The sequence below is a fragment of the Oreochromis aureus genome, linkage group 13, assembly GCF_013358895.1.
Source record: "Oreochromis aureus strain Israel breed Guangdong linkage group 13, ZZ_aureus, whole genome shotgun sequence".
Classification (NCBI taxonomy): domain Eukaryota; kingdom Metazoa; phylum Chordata; class Actinopteri; order Cichliformes; family Cichlidae; genus Oreochromis; species Oreochromis aureus.
In genome coordinates this window covers 22460443-22477182 of record NC_052954.1, presented here as the reverse complement: position 1 = coordinate 22477182, position 16740 = coordinate 22460443, and the positions used below count along the sequence as shown (strand labels likewise).

General features: G+C 39.1%; 2 protein-coding genes across 3 annotated transcripts; one reads left to right on the top strand and one right to left on the bottom strand.

The window, feature by feature from the left end:
• The first annotated feature begins 168 nt into the window (after positions 1-168).
• Positions 169-11213, top strand: cog2 (component of oligomeric golgi complex 2). 2 transcript variants are annotated; one of them, XM_031742248.2, is made up of 18 exons: positions 169-321; positions 1135-1296; positions 2957-3022; positions 3108-3188; positions 3308-3411; positions 3652-3760; positions 4367-4546; positions 4742-4866; positions 5314-5440; positions 5555-5694; positions 6474-6535; positions 6630-6781; positions 6912-7097; positions 7251-7323; positions 7454-7596; positions 9920-10059; positions 10277-10460; positions 10612-11213. In XM_031742248.2, the coding sequence occupies exons 1-18, from the start codon at positions 265-267 to the stop codon at positions 10708-10710; spliced, it is 2190 nt and encodes a 729-aa protein (XP_031598108.1). In that variant the 5' UTR covers positions 169-264; the 3' UTR covers positions 10711-11213. The 2 variants fall into 2 exon arrangements, with proteins under 2 accessions (XP_031598108.1, XP_039477630.1); XM_039621696.1 differs by lacking the exons at positions 169-321; positions 1135-1296 and having other exon boundaries at positions 2993-3022; positions 3108-3187; positions 3306-3411.
• Positions 11214-12385: 1172 nt separating this feature from the next.
• On the bottom strand, positions 12386-16740 carry agt (angiotensinogen). The gene is made up of 7 exons (XM_031742217.2): positions 16600-16740; positions 14854-15308; positions 14340-14706; positions 13832-13956; positions 13577-13725; positions 13189-13345; positions 12386-13100 (listed from the first exon to the last, which is right to left on the bottom strand). Exons 2-7 carry the CDS (start codon positions 15268-15270, stop codon positions 12924-12926), a joined length of 1392 nt encoding a protein of 463 aa, XP_031598077.1. The 5' UTR covers positions 15271-15308; positions 16600-16740; the 3' UTR covers positions 12386-12923.

The window sequence follows — 16740 nt, the reverse complement described above, 5'->3', positions numbered from 1 at the left end:
CTCTAAAATCCGAAATCAGTAGTAACAAACTATTTTATTTATTTAAATATGAAAATATTTAGGTTCCATTCAACAGCGACCCCTGCAGTCTCAATGCACTGTGGGCACATTGCATGGGGCCTCTAGGGGGCGCAGGAGTATCATCTTAATCACTGTCTTCTTCGTCGGTGCGCTTGCCATGTTTGCGGAAGCTTGACTGCAGCTAGCTCAAGGCTGGTTATCATTTCTCTGACTGTTGCTTCAAGTTGTGTTTTCTTGCATAAAATGAATCTACCAAAGGGACCGGATTCTCTGTGCTTCGATAAGGATGTTTTTATGAAGGTAAGAGTGTGTAAATGCTGGTTAAAGCGTTAGGTTATCAAACTAGCTAGCATTAGGCTAGCTAAATGTCGATAGTGGACGTTCATGCGGATGCTCCTGTGTCAGTAAAGGTTTACCAGTCAGTAGTTATGCATGTTTTTTTTTATTATCGAGCCAGCAGAGTAACTTTAAATAGCAGGCAACATGCAGGCGTTTCTGCGTGAAACAGTCGACGCCTGAGGAGTGCAGTTTGAGCACTCACCAGACACTTTGTTAGGTACACCCGTTCAAGTGTTTGTTAACGCAGAAATGTAAATATTTAATTAGCCAATTACATGGCAGTAATCCAAAGCGTTTGCTCATGTAGACGAGGTTTAGACTTGGCTTGTTGAAGTTCAAACCGAGCATCAAAAGGAGGGATGAGAGTGATCTAAGTGGCTTTAAACGTGGCATGTCCCTACACGGCCCACTATACGGTTTTACAGAGAATGGTGTAAAAATAGAGAAAATATGCAGTGAACAGCTGATCTCTGGGTGAAAATTCCTCGTCGATGTCAGAGGAAAATGGCTGATAGAGCTGTAAAAGTAACTAAAATAAACAGATGTTAAAACCAAACTATGCAGAAGAGCATCTCTGAATGCATCACACACACCGGGTGCCACTCCTTTCAAGAATAGGAAAGGCACCGATCTTTCCGAATCTATGTTCAATCTATGACCAGATAATTAAGGGAGTTCTCAAACCAAAAGGAGGCCCAACATGTACCTATCAAAGTGACCGGAGTTAATATGTGTCATTGAATGCATGCTGCCTTCTTCCCTTTGTGTCTGCAGGATGACTTTGACGTTGACCAGTTTGTGGCTGAGTGTCGGAAGCAGGTCCAGCTGGAAGAACTGAGAGAGGACCTAGAGCTCTACTACAAGCTGTTGAAAACAGCCATGGTGGAGCTCATCAACAAGGACTATGCAGACTTTGTTAACCTCTCTACCAACCTGGTCAGTTGTTATTCATGTTTCCTAATGTCAGTAACTGTCATTTTAAATGTGTGAAGTTTAGAAACAGTAGCCAGCAGGAAACAGGAGGACGTCCCTTGGTGTAATTTAAAATTTAACATAATTGTAAACTGCCTTGATGAAATCTAGCTAATAAATCAGTCATTATTATTCGTAGATATTGTTTTATTTATGTAAATGAAACAGAATGCATGTGTTGTCAGTTATTAGATCTATTCAGTGATTTATTTGTAAATTAAGTGATGGAAAAATGGCAAAATCTGTAGAACTAATCAAGCAAACCTTTGCTGGTTCAACTTCGAAAATGTGAGCACTTCATACTTTTCTGTTTCAATAAGGAGAGGCCGTTGGGAACAATGATTTAGTAAGAAAGAGAATTGAATTGGCAATTAGACTCTGGCCCATTATAGCAGAACAGAATCCTAGCAGTGTAAGAAGTTATGACAGGACCCTAACTAGAGGAGAAGATGAAGATGGAGGCTTGGATTGGGCTCTAAGTGATCAGTGTGAGATGGCAATGGGGAGAAGGCGGGCGGCCTGAAAGGCAGAAAGATAGAAGAGCAGTGAGGTTTAAAGCACATAGAATGGGGACTGATTGGTGTGGAGATAGCAGGCAAGAAAATGATTGGATTAAAGTAATGATGGCTGTACTGAATTTGACAGCGTGAGAAAATGGAAGTGACGTAAGGAATAGGCTATCAGCCCGAACACCCAAGAAAGCAGGCAGATGATTGATTACGGATCTTACTTATTGAACTTGCATTCAAGTTTTTAACTTTTCATGGTTAGTAGACTTCAAAACTTTGAGGTGAAACTGTAAAACAAATCTTTCATTTATCTGTCTTTGTGTATATTTTTATGATTATTTTTAACTGGAAAATGTCAAACTGTGTCCATCCTTTGAATTTCTGTGGTGCAGAACTTATCCAGAAAGATAAATACTCATTTGTAGTATGTTCATAAATTATTAAATTTGTGGTTTAAAAATGCCAACAGGTATTCAAGCCACCATTGATCAGTCACAGTCCACACAGCGTTATCGTCACAGGCTAAGTGCGCAAAAGTCTGCTGCGTCACAAAGTTGGCAAATTTTGGCAGAGCCAAACATGGGGTTTTCCACCTATAATCGAGAGGTTTACCAGATGAGGCCAGTGCAGTGTTTATTTGCAGTTTTTGCACCCAAATAATTCTTACTGTTCAGTAAAAAATAATTGTTACTGTTCAGTAAGAATAATTTTTTGGACAGTTTTGGGAGATCTTTGCAGAGTTTAAGATTATAATAATAAACATTAGAAATATTGGTTGTTCTTGATTGCATCACTGCTTGGCCATTTTTGAGTGCAGCTGGGGCTCTTGTGTCCTTGGCTGGCTTTTCCCATGCTGAATCACAAGTTTGTTTTGGACAAAGTTTGAATATAAATTGTCAGCTTGTGGCAAGAAATTATAACAGGAATTTCCATCATTTCCACTTTTTTTCTAGAGCGATGTATTCCACAAAAAATCTGACTTACTGTTATTAACTGTTATGAATCTAGTATTTGTTGGTCTCTTAATATGCTTCTGAACAGTTAAACATATCCCACAGTTTTAATATTCTTAAATAAAGCCTGTGCCTAATCTGACGTCTGCTCCTTCATCTTAGGTTGGGATGGACAAAGCACTCAATCAGCTTTCTGTGCCATTAGGACAGTTACGTGAGGAGGTTATGGTACGTTCTTTTCTGAATAAATATACTTCCGACTGTAATTACTTCCTGCCACTGAGTGCTTTTCTCTGGTTGCTATTTGTTGCAGAGTCTGCGGTCCTGTGTGAGTGAGGTGATACAGGCGATAGATAACCAGCTGTCGAAGCACGAGGACCTGCAGAAAAAAAAGGTTTGACTCCTCTTTTTACACTGAAACTTTATGCTTTGACCAAACTGTATTTTGTATTAATTTTATGTTATGCACATTGCAAGCTCAGTTATCTCCCTTTCATTGTCACCATCAATCAGGTGTGTGTGATGAGGCTGATTCAGGTTGTACGATCAGTGGAGAAGATTGAGAAAATCCTTCATTCACAGAATTCCAAGGAATCCAGCTCTCTGGAGATAAGCAGGTAGAGAGCTGACATGCTAATCTAGTCTGTGTATTACTTGGTAGATTGTTAAATTATATCTGAAATGATTAAGAAAAATTCAAACCAGATCCCAGGCATCACATCAGGAGTTATGTTTTGTTGAGCTTGGTCTTTGCAGGGACATAATGCTATCTTGCGAGTCAGACCATTTTCCATAGATCCTCTTTTTTTTATTATTATTTTTTTATTGTGAGGGTTTTTCTCTTTCTCTATTCACAGCCCTTTGTTAGCAGGACAGATCCTAGAAAGGATTGCAACAGAGTTCAACCAGCTGCAGTTCCACGCTGTACAGAGCAAAGGCATGCCCCTGCTGGACAAAGTCAGACCTGTAAGTATTAATGAACCAATCACTTAAGGTGTTTGCAGACCTATAATTTGTTTACTCTGGTCTGAATCAGTTGATGAGTTTGTAAACGTGTAGCTTATTTCTGTGGTTTGGATATGTTCCCACAGAGAAAAATCAAAGTGAACTCCAAGTGAACCCAAATGTGTCACTACAACAAATGTGAAAAAGTTCAGTCTGCTCATTGGCCAGATGTGTCTGGGGTAGGAGCATAAAAGTAAAGATAGGAAGAAAGTGCTGTGTGAGAAAATGGAAAATTTACATTCATTTCACAGCTAGTTGCTAGCTTGTGCAGAGGTTTGCACATCTATAGTACCTTCCCACATCGAGAATACAAAGCATGCATGGCTATCGGTTCTTTCTTTAGCTCAAACTTGTAGCACACACCTAGTAGCTGGTTTGGATCGGGGTTAGATCACATTTACCCCCAAAACAAACTGCACTGGGGTTTGTTTGGAACACACTGAGACTAACTCCTTTCAAAGGGTCTCAGTGTTTTTTGGGGGGGTTTTTTGGTCTGCACCCGAGTATGATTACTCTGTTCACACCTGCACAAAACGAACGGCACCAAGTGGGAATGTCTTCTGTTAGCGTATTGCAGGGATCACGTCTATGCTGCAGCAGTCTCTGGAGGGTCTGCTGATTGAGGGCTTGCAGACATCGAATGTAGACATGGTACGTCACTGCTTGAGGACTTACGCCACCGTAGACAAGACTCGAGATGCTGAGGCCCTGGTAGGACAGGTGCTCGTCAAACCATATATGGACCAGGTAAATATGACACACATACTTCAGCTTTTTCGGGAACTATGTTTTAGATATTGTTATCTAACATGAATGGGAGCATTATTAGTTTATAATAAATATGGCAGAGAAAATTCTGACTTTTTAACAAGACAGATTTTAATGAAATACTGAAAAAGAGATACGAAATTCATTTAATCCCCTGTCATGTTCTTTCTTTAGGTGATAGTTGAAGAAGTGGTAAAGTCCAGTCCAAGTGGTCTTCAGATGATGTACTCTAGACTTTTGGAGTTTGTTCCACACCACTGTAGACTGCTCAGAGAGGTGACTGGAGGAGCCATATCCAGGTATTAATGTCACGGGCGTATTCTTCCAAAGCACATTCATCTATCACTTCAGTGTCACTGCATTTAATATATGAACCAGGTTATGTGATTATCTTTACACCATTTTGGTAGCTATTTATTTAGTTAAATGTCAAGACGACATTTTCTGTGAAGTCATTTCTTGGCCATATGCTTGGGGACAAATAAAAGGACATTTTGGGATAAATTTAAAGTTTAAGATTTGTGTCAAATAGGATATTTTTGTCCTAATTCTGAAAATTTGGGAGAACAGTTTTGAAAAGCCAAAAAACAATATATTCTAATAGTTTCACTGAGTAGTGGCTTTCAATTTTTGTACAAAACTGATCATTTCTACTAGTATTACGAACACAAAGTAAGTCAGTGGCTATAATAGTGACTACTGAATAAAGTTTCAAAGCATATTTTAAATGTACCCTTTATTCTCAGTGACAGAGCTGACATAGTGCCAGGTTATGATTTCCTGGTGAACTCTGTTTGGCCAGAGATGGTCAAAGGCATAGAGGAAAGGTTGGCCTACATCTTTAACCCTGGAAACCCCGACATATTCTACGAGGTAAAGCTGAAGTGACACAATTAGACTGTGTATGCATGTGTATGGTCACATAATGCAAGGTTTGATTGTATAATTTTTTTCTTGCGTTTCCTTGTCGTTTTATAATCTTTTTAGCGTTACAGTGTAACTATGGAGTTTGTGCAGAGGTTTGAACGGCAGTGTAGCTCACAGGCCAGTGTGAAGAGACTGAGAGGACACCCCTCATATACAAGCTTCCAGAACAAATGGAACCTGCCTGTCTACTTTCAGTTACGGTGGGTATTACCATAATACACTTTATGTATTGCATAAACACTCTGTGTCTCTTTCCAGAAGAAGTTTGTCATTTTATAAACAGAAAGGACCTTAACTGTTCAGTCATGTTCATAGTGTTACTTTAAGTATGTTTGTATATTGTATGTTTGTTACCCATAAGCTGAAAATCCAAAAACGTTTTAGGGAATTGGTTGAAGTAACATTTTTTTTTTTTAACGTAGAGTAATAATCATACACAACTTTTAGTTATACATTTTCTCACAATATTGATATTATATAAATAAAAATGCGTACAGCATGTACTTTTGAAAAAATGACAGGTCTTGCTTCAAAAATTTAAGAGAAATGTTTGGATTAAAATGGCAACCTGTCAGCAACTTTTGGGGATAAAACAAGTTAGCAAATGGTCAGGAATTTACTAAACATAGTCCATAAACATGTTGCTGGACCTTGGCTGAAAGGTTATTGATCTCTGTGGAAAAGTAGAGAAATTGTTTGTCAACCTCTTCCCACCCCCACAGACTCACACACTGTAAAGCACACAACACAAATACACACACACATTCATCATTGCACATCAAGAGAAAGATTAGGGCTCATGTCTTTATTTCACAACCACCACGGTTAAACTTTTCTGGAAAGTTGAAAGTTTCCATTACACGAGTTGTTGTTTCACACTATGAGCACGTACGGATCAGAGCTGATGCAAGAAAGAAGCTGATAACAGATTGATTGTCTTGTCCTTTCCCTCTCTGTGTTGCTAACTTTGTTTTTACAGATACAAGGAAATTGCAGGACGTCTAGAGAATGCTATTAGTGATGGATTAGTGGCAGCACCAGGTGGATTTTTTTTTTTTTTTTTTTAATTTTATCTGCATTTGTATCTTGTTCCTTATACAGTACTTAGAGTAACTATGTGTCTGCTTATGTTCAGCTGGCAGTGCATACCACCTGCAGGTATCTGAGGTGTTGTGGTCCTGCTTAGTGAGATGTTGGTCAGACAATGTCTATCTGTCACCTCTGGCACATCGCTTCTGGAAGCTTACGCTGCAGCTGTACTCAAGATATGCCAAGTTTCTTGATGAGGTAAACTTCAAATATATGAGTGATTATTTAGAAATCTTTCAGGAGATTTAAAAAAAAAACACACCAAAGAAACCAAATTAAAAGCCAGTTGTTATAACCTGTTCCTCATCTTGATTGTTGTCTTGTGCAGGTGCTGACTAAGTCTCCAAACTCTGAGGTGACTAAGGAGCCAACCAGGCCTCTGCCGAGCTCAGCTTCTTCTACATCTAGCAGAACATCACTGGAGGAAGGCGGCAGTGAGAGTGGGAGTCCTGCCTCCCTGTCCACCAAACAGCTGGTTTACATTGCAGCAGACATCCAAAAGCTGCAGGAGCAGGTGCTCACAAACAAACTAATTACATTTTTATCTGTGTAGTTCAAATTTGTTTACACTTAATATATTACCGTTTAGCCTGATGTGTAGTTTGTTAAAGGATTTTCTTCTTTAGTTTCCTCTTGTTCATCTCACAATTGGATTGTCTTTCTTTAGATCCCACAGTTGTCAGAGATGGTCAGAAAGCGGTTTGAAGCCATTGGATTCAAAAACTTTTCTCTTGTGGAAGGTGACTTACAGTTTAGGTTTACTTCTTATGCAGTATTTCCTACCATTTCTTAAATCTCAGGTTTTTCCACTTCCTGATGTTTGCACAAGTTGACTGTATGTGCATTAACAAATGCTCTCCTCTATGTCAGATGCTCTAGCAGACTCCAAGGCTTCACTGTCAAGCAGCATTCCCTCTCTGAACACTAGGATGACCCACCATCTGACCGAACGCAGCTGTCGATTCCTGAAGAGTGCCTCAGAGGTTCCACGACTCTACCGCAGAACTAATAAAGTAAGAGAAGTTGCAATTATGTATACAGATGTCTTTATCCAATGTTTTCTTAAGGTGCACTCTCACATATCATGTCTTAGATGCCGTTGTTGCGTTCAAATGGTTGTTTATGCAGGAAACACCATATATAAAGTTCAAAATTTTATCTTGGAAATGCACAACATATTGAACTCAATATTAAGCTGAATTAACATCCATGGGTAGATTTTATGTTTGATACTCAAATCCCAGAAGGCTTTTAATGAAATGAATAATGCTTCAGTATGGGGCTGATTTGATTTATTGATTGTGTGTAAAGTCGTGTAGTCACTGAGCATAAAGTTTCATTATGATTTTGTTGTAAATTGCAGTTTCATCCAAAAAAAAAAAAAAAAAGCAAGAGAAATTTACTGGACTTTTAAGTGCTTTGACTTTATTTTTCTGTTGAACATGTGTGTTCTTGCATTCATTCACCAACTTGCATGGTCATTTGCAGCAAGCCTTTCAGCACATCACTGCAGTGCTGCTGAACTTTGCATAACTACATACATCTGAAATAGTCTGTTATTCTGATTAATCAGTCATTTCTGTGGCAATGTTGGCAGACTCCTTTATTATTAGTAGGGATGCAACGATACCAATTTTTTCAAACCAATCCGATACTGATACTTAGATCTGAGTACTTGCCGATACCGAGTACAAAATCCGATACTTCTACCACACACAAGTTAAACTTAACCAGTAGTAAAGAAACGACCCCAGACAACTCTTTAACACAAACGAAACGTTTACTGAATGTAAGGGCAGAGACAAATACTGTACAACACATCCCTTTTTTAAACTCAAATGATATTCCAATTCCTTAACCAAATGAAATACACTGTATAAATGAAATAATTCCCTTTCAAATTATATTAAACAACCCAACTTATGTTATCACCTTTTGGTAAGTGACTCACTAATATACGCTCCAAAACACGTTATATAACTCCACTAAACATACAATATTCACACATGGGCCCCACACACACTCACATTCACACTTGTTGCAGGCCTGTTTGCTGCTCACGCCGGACGATGGAGAAAATCCTCTTCTCCCAGTAAGAGCACAAAAGTCTGACTTACAGTTCCGTTGCTCGGTAGGTCGCCGTTCACCAGTCCCACACTAAATCCACTCCCTGCGGACCCGATGCTGTCTCTGCTACAGCGCGTTAGCCCGTCACTGTCCAGCTCTCCGACAGTCCATAGCGGCTGCCGCCCGTGGCGCAGCCAAGCAGTCCGGGCTAGCCTTTAGCCTCGGCGGTCTTAGCTGGAAACACAGATTTCCACGGTGGTGCGACCGTTGAAACAAAAAGTCACTTCACCCACACTCTGTTGCGAAGCTCCCACACGGTTAGCTTTCTAGTCACACACTCTTTTGTGCTAGTTAACCTCAGTAAAACTAGCGGAGTCTCTCACTTTGGCCCAGCTAACCTCGTGCATCTCTCCATGCCGTTCTCTTCTCCTCCTCCATTGCAACAGATACACAGGTCCCGTTATATGCTACCTTCACGGGCCTCCAGAAAATTAGAACTCTGAACAATATTTTAACTCCTTCAGAGTTACATACCATACAATAATACTTTATGATTAACATAACAGTTTGATTGCTCTAATTAATTACCTGTATTTACCTTGTGACATATTACAGGGCAAATTAAATTCAGGGTACAGTTACATCACATAACTGTGAACACCTTATGTTACCGTGGCGTTCAAGTCCATGGGAATTATGAGTATCTACTCCCAAATTCCCATCCGGGCTACATTAGTATCGGTTCATGGTATCGGTTAACTTTTACGAGTACGAGTACGCGCGCATTTTACAGTATCGGCCCCGATACCCGATACCAGTATCGGTATCGGTGCATCCCTAATTATTAGTGATTCATAATTGTAGAGTGAATATCGGAACAATATCTGCCAAGTCTTTATAATCAATGTGATCCAAATCATTGCAAAATGAGTTCCACTTTGTAAACTCGGTTAATATATAAGGCAAAACAATGCCAATCTGAGCTGGTTAAAATATATTAAAAAGAAACCCATTAAATATATCTGATTAAAGGTAGGATAGGATCACTGATATGTGATCCACTATACTTGTAACTATGTACCAACTTGCACTGTAATACTCTCACAACAAAGCAAGTGGTTCACAACAGGAGGCCAAGAAAAATAATTCAGTTTCTATTTATGTATTTATTTATTTTTTACATTTGGTCAAAACAATATTAAAATGGTTAATATAAAGTCTGTATATTGATTTATATTATATCATATTTTGTACCTCCTCTCTGTGTAGGATATACCGGTGCGTGCATCAGCGTACATGGATAATGCCTTACGCCCATTACATCAGTTACTGACTGATTCGACAGGGCTGGTCACCCCTCACACAGCACAAGAGTGGCTGCGAGTTGCACTGTCCGAGTGCACACAGAAGTAAGCATTACACATACCCACCACTAAACCCTGATACAATAATAGATTTGATGACTTAAAAATATGGCCTGTGATGATGTTATAATAATGTTTCTTTATTGCAACTGGGAGAATATTTCTTTCTGAAAGCTGGATTGTTTACATTTTATAAACATGTTTCCAACCTCAGCCAGCAAATTAAATTCTTTTCTGCTTTCCCATCTCATGTTGTGTTCAGGTACTATGAGACCATCTCAGAGGTGCTGAGCTCAGTCAGAAAGATGGAAGAGAGTTTGAAACGCTTGAAACAAGCCAGGAAGGGTGCAGCCGCGACTACAACAGCAGGAGCAAATGGTGGACTAACAGATGATGGCAAGATTCGTCTTCAGCTGGCACTAGATGTGGAATACTTGGGGGAACAGGTGGGTGCTATTCCATGAGTGCACAACCACATGTAGTCCATGTATGAAGACATGTATTTGAACATGTGACAAACAGTGCACATTTATCAGTCAACAAAAATATATGTTTCTAGAAACTCATGTCATAACTTTATACTGTTGTGTGCCTCAGATTCAGAAGATGGGTCTTCAGCCAACTGACATCTCCATGTTCTCCACTCTGATGGATCTTGTGAAGGAAGCCAGAGAGCTTGCTGAACAAAATCAGTAAAACAGACTCAGCAATGACTGAAACTCTAATATGCAGCACTCATCTTCACATTTCCTGGAGACTTGTGGAGGATAAAACTTGAGTTGATGGTGATGAGAAAGTAATGGGAAGAAGTAACACTACTGGAATCATTTTCAAACATTTGTACCAAATCACTTAGTTCAATGTAAACTTTAGAACTAGGCTGTAAATTGTTGGCTGAAACAGCATAGAAACTACTGCTGGAGCATCAGCAGTTCTGGTGTAGGCAAAATGGAGAAAAGGGACTGGATGGTACTATGATTATGTAAGTTTATGTAAGTTTATGTAACTACTGTATTGTACTTTCACTGGGCCAGAAAGTTGCATAGTAAGAGGCTCAAAATAAGTTACAAAGGGAGTACACTGATCATCATTAGGTGATGGATTAATCTAAGAGAACTATGTTATGTGTCACATGTGTTCAAATCAGTTGTATAATATAATATGTTTAACATGAAGGTAATGAAGAACTTTGTACAGATTGTTGTGTGGTTTTATTACAAAGAAGCATTAGCAAGTTAAACTTAGTGGCCACTTTATTAGGTAAACCTGTTCAACTGCTCATTCATGCAGATATCTAATCAGCCAATCAAATTGCAGCAACATGGTCTAGTTGACCTGCTGAGGTTCAAACCAAGCATGAGAATGAGAACAAAAATGATTTCAGAAACTGCTGATCTATTGGGATTTTCCCACATAGCCATTTTGAGAGTTTATAGAAAAAATGTTCCAAAAAAGAGAAATATCCAGTGAGTGGCAGGTCTCTGGGTGAAAATGATCCCAGAGATCAGAGGAGAATGGCCAGACAGGAAGGCAAGAGTAATTCAAATAGTCACTCGTTGCAACCAAGATGAGCAGAAGAGCGTCTCTGAATCCACAGCATGTTCAATCTTGAAGAAATTAGGCAGTTCTGAAAAAGGGGGTCCAACCACATACTAGCTTGGTGTGACTAATGAAGTGTCCGGTGAGTGTATATGAGTCATTGTTTTCACCGCATGCATGTTTATACTCAGTACTACCAATAACGCTGCAGGACCATGAACATTTAATAAACCGCAACATTATTACATGCACAGGAAAACTAAACGGGAGAATAACATTTGTTTTTGTGAATGCTGAAGCAAGTTATTCAGACCCTATAAATCACAGCCAGCCTTCAGTAATGCTGATATGCATGTGCATTATTTTCACTCATTAACTAACGTATATATTTATGTGTAAGCGGTGATAAACAATTGCTAGTACAGTAACCTTATTTTAAGCCAGGCCTTATAACATTTTAGTTACAAATTTGCTGATTTCTACATTAAAATTATTTTTGGGATTATTTTCAGTAGATTTTGTCACTCTGTAACTGCTTTTGTATTAAATCCACAATCTGTTCATTACTTTTAGTTACAAAGATGGTGATGGTACGAGAGGCTTATTCCTAATACTATAATCATTTTATGCACAGAATATATAAGAATAAATATGAAAAATATGAGTTTTCAGAGAAAATGAAATTTTATCCTTTGACTAGCTTTAGTCAGTGTATGTCTGAAGTGTTCATGCTGTCGGGATAGCCTTCTCTTTCCTTACCTGTTTAAATGACTTCCCACAAGTCTCACAGGTGAAGCAGGTCTATTGAAATGCTGATTAAAAACCAGTGAACTTTGTATTTGGAAACGGATGCTTTATTTCAGCAAAACCAAATCATAACAAAACAAAAATAGACTCTTAGTTACAATATACAACATGCTAGCCGTTCATCACAGACAGTCATGGTTACTGTACTTCCTGTACTCTGCTGAAAAAAAATACTGTACAGAACTCTGCTATAATAAATTTTACAGAAAAAAAACTAATTAGGATTTTCACATTATGCTCGAAAACAACTTAAAGTAACATGTTTTCATAAATACTGCAAATGAGTTTCACATAACCCCTGAGTGTGTGAAGGGGGTGAAAGCTATCAGTAACACTGTTAGATCCTTATTCCGTGTGGGTATACTTAATTCCTCATGCACTGTATGTGAGAATTATTTCAGAAGGAAAACAAATCTATGATTTAAACACAATGTCTGCACCATGAAAGATTTCCTGCAGAAATGAAAGCTGTAGATGATAAAGTACGTTGTAAAGAAATAGGCCTGGTATGTGGGAAATTTTTCATGTCAGGGGGGTTTGTTCACTTAAAGCACTATATATCATTAGAGCAGAGGATTTATGATCTTGCCCAGCATAAGGATGGAGTTAAAATTTCCTTCTATAACAGAAAAGAAGAAAGGCCTGTTAATGGACAGCTTCAGAGGGACGCCCTCTTCCTGTGTCGGGTCCTGAGGTTCTGCTCCTTCCTCTGACATCTCAAACAGCACTTTGTTGATGGCCTAAGAGCAGACATGAAGGTCTATTAGTGTCTCATAAATATACGGTGAGTGATTTTTATATTATGACAAGCTGACTACTCAGGCTAACCTTATCTATGCTGAAGGGTTTGGTGTTGCTGAGTTGGCTGAACTCGGCCTCGGAGCCCAACACTTTGGCCTCGATTTCGGGATTCACGGTAGTCAGCAGGTCACGCAAATCAGTCACAGAGGACATGGAGAACTTGGGGAATGACAGCTCCAGGAGACTGGAAGAGGGAGACAGAGTTTATGAGTGTGTTTTTTGTTTTGTTTTGTTTTTTTGTTTTAAATTTTAACAGTATTGGACCTGACCCTAAAAATCCATAGCTTTTTTTTCCCCCTATTTTGATCTTTTGAGTTAAAAACAGCATATAGGCACTACGTTTCTGTTCAAAAAAACCCAACAGTTCAGGTCAAAGTTTATTAGTACTAGACCTAGAATAAAGTTCAATAATCACCCTTCCTGAAGATTTTGGTGCCAGTCAGAAATGACGTCTCTGCGCAGCTTTGACTCCACATCACCGAGTTTAACCCCCTCATGAGGCAAGACCAACAACATGTAGGAGCGTTTGCTCAGAGACAGCTTCACAATGGTGCATCGCCGCACCTTCAAAATAAAAGAACAAAAATATTAGATTTAGGTCGCTATGACTTTAACAAGCTAAATCCACCAACTTGTTATTAATCTTTGTTTCTTAAATACAAAGATTTACCGTATCGTTGAAGTAGTGGTACTGATCCGTGCGGGTCATCAGTGGAGCCATTACTGTGGTTGTTTGATCCACATGAAACTCCTTCAAGGTTGTCTCATCTGGCTGGAAAGCTTTCTTCCAGTTTCCTAAAGAGATGAAACCAAAGAACACAGATTCAAATTTTCTATATAGGATAAAGATATTTTTATTGTGAGAGATTTAAGCAAAAGTCTGAGGAAAGAAAATGCTCCATGATGAAAAGGCTGAGACTGGGACCCACCGATAACTCTATGGTACAATCAGCATTGTTATTTGTGAAGTTTAGCATCTGGATCAATGCACATAAAGCTGTCACTCGTAATTAGAGTCACAATTAATAGAACTGCAAAAAGTTATATATTTATAGATCAGTGCCATACATAATGTACCGGGGTTGACAAACTAGTGTAGCCTGCACAAAGCTAGTTTTAACTTTTAATCATGAATCCTAGTCTACGTACTTTGTATAATCAACTTAACAAAGACAGACCTTGGAAGTTGAAGGAGGTGATGAACAGAAGGTTATTGGTGGCATTCAGATCTTTGAAGATGTCCTTCACCTTCCCATCTGACGTCATCTCCACAAAGCTGTTGACCAGCTGCTCTGCTACCTGAGGTTTGGAGAAGTCCACACCTCGGACAAACGATGTGTCTGAGATGTCCTGTGTGCCTTGAATAAAGTCTTCGGACAGCTGAGCATCCTGGCGAGTGAAGGCCCAAACCTGGGTAGTGATTTCATCTTTGGGTCCATCGTCCAGAAGAGAATTAATGCCCTGCAGGGTCTTAAGAACTTTGTGTCCATCCATTAAGGACACGCAGTCCTCTCCATCAGTATCGCTACTCAGGCCTAGTAGAAGCTGGATAGAAAGAAATGAATTGAGGTTGTTTACTTCTTTGTAGAGTGAAAGTACAAGACTTAGTCAGATAATCTGATGGATGGTCAGACACATAGCCTAGGCTCAGCAGGTTCTACTTCAACAGTGACAACAAAAGTAAATAAATACCTGGAATGGACCTGCTGTCTTCCTGGAGGCTCCCAGGTAGAAGGTGGCCAGGGATCCAAAGGTGTTGACTGGAGATAAGAGGGTGTTAGCGCTGTGCTGCTTGCTGCTGAGAGCCTCGTACATCCTCAAGCCCAGAGCATTTAATAGACCTGCCAAAACTGCTGTCCTCTCTGTGATGTTTTGCCTCTGTACATCGACTTTTGATGGATCCCTGTGGTCCGGAGTCAAGACTTCATTGTCAAGGGGAGCCACAGGAAGTGTCTCCAGAGGCTTAACCATGGGGGCCTGCAGGCTCACACAGCTGACGTTCTCGACAGCAAAAAGATAGAAGGGGTGAACGTAGACTCGGTTGGCTTGGCTTCCTGAGAGGCAGCAGTATAGTAGGAGGACGAGAGGAGGTGACCACAGTCTCTGCATTTTACCTTTGGTTGGAAATTACCCTAAAATGGTTGTCTCTGTTGGTTGGAGAGACATATATTTAGTTATTTCAACCTCAATCACCTCAAGTATAACTGACCATTTTCTGTGTCAGCCCGGCTAGGAGAGCGCTGAGTTTGAAGTCTTCTGGGAATGTTACATGACTTTTTGGTCAGCTTTCATCGCAAATCAGGCTCAATCTGGTTTTCAGCTTGTATATGATTGGCTGGCAGGAACAATGGCCGCAGATCCTGCATGTCAGAGATTGATTGAATTCTTTGTGCGCTTTCTCTCCTGCTGGTCAGTGAGTGAGAGCAGACATTACCCTCGGCAACAGAGGTCGCATAGATAATGAAGAGTGTGTGTGTGTGTGTGTGTGTGTGTGTATTTGCATATGTTCACTGACCCAAATAAAATGGGAAACTTTGTATTCTATAAAAATTAATCTTGAAACGACAGGTACAAACTTAGTGTGCTTAAAATAAAAAAAACCAACTTATTTATATTTTGTTACTAACTTTTTTGTGTGTTTACATGACAATTCTACAAATACAAAACAAAAAAACTATATAAAAAACCCCAAAACACATAGAATGAAAGAATCAATAGAAGTACAAAACAAACTTTCACAGCTGCATAAATGCATAATTTATTTTATAGGGCCAATTTTTAAGTTCTAAGTTATTTTACTGGACAGTTTTCTAAAGTCAAGTAACAATTTTCATTAATTCTATGAAGGATTAGTCTACAAAGCTGTGAAGCAGAGTGACTTTGGTAAGTGCTCTCTTATGCAAAAATAGGACTTTATCCTTTGACTTGAACATGCATAAGTGTGGACTGATGAACTCTTAGAAGCGGTGAGCAAACACTAGATTTTCATCTATTAGGACATGTACCACAGGACATGGCCTTGGTCTCTGATCAATAAAACCAGTGCACTCAATGTTCCTATACACAACCAACCTATTGTGTACCTGCTGACTCTATAACAGAGGTGGTGAAAAAAAAGGCTACTTCACAACTTATGTGCTTTGTGAGGTCCAGAAATGTGAATAGTTTTCTTGAAAATATATTTTTCATAAAATCTCTTTCTGTATATAGAAATTTTCAGAAACAAATTTTAATTTAATTTTAATTTAGATGTAAATACAAACAAAACATTCAAAGCTTTCTTGTTCGCCAAATTAAAACATTCTTGCTTTTCAACACATTTAGTTTTTAATTCAGCAAAGCACTCTGGAAAAAAAAATCCCTCCTCATCTGTAACAGTTCAAATAACCACACAATCAAAAAGCAATTACTAAAATATAGAAAAAAAAATTCTCTTACCAGATGGGTCTGCTGTTGTTGCTGCTGAATGAGGTGCTAAGTGAGATCCTGACTCCTCTGCACTCTTACTTTAACCCACCCGGCCAGCTGTGTGCTCCCACTCTAGTTACTGATTAACCAAAGTACCATTGAGTCAGTCAG

Bases quoted from the DNA above. Each gene is read 5' to 3' on its own strand.
- cog2 (XM_031742248.2), top strand. From the start codon at position 265: ATGAATCTACCAAAGGGACCGGATTCTCTGTGCTTCGATAAGGATGTT. The intron at 322-1,134 runs GTAAGAGTGTGT...TTGTGTCTGCAG, and splicing joins ATAAGGATGTTTTTATGAAG to GATGACTTTGACGTTGACCA. The intron at 5,695-6,473 runs GTGGGTATTACC...TTGTTTTTACAG, and splicing joins CCTGTCTACTTTCAGTTACG to ATACAAGGAAATTGCAGGAC.
- agt (XM_031742217.2), bottom strand. From the start codon at position 15,270: ATGCAGAGACTGTGGTCACCTCCTCTCGTCCTCCTACTATACTGCTGC. The intron at 14,707-14,853 runs GTATTTATTTAC...CTTTCTATCCAG, and splicing joins AGACAGCAGGTCCATTCCAG to CTTCTACTAGGCCTGAGTAG. The intron at 13,346-13,576 runs GTGATTATTGAA...TCCCTCTTCCAG, and splicing joins CACCAAAATCTTCAGGAAGG to TCTCCTGGAGCTGTCATTCC.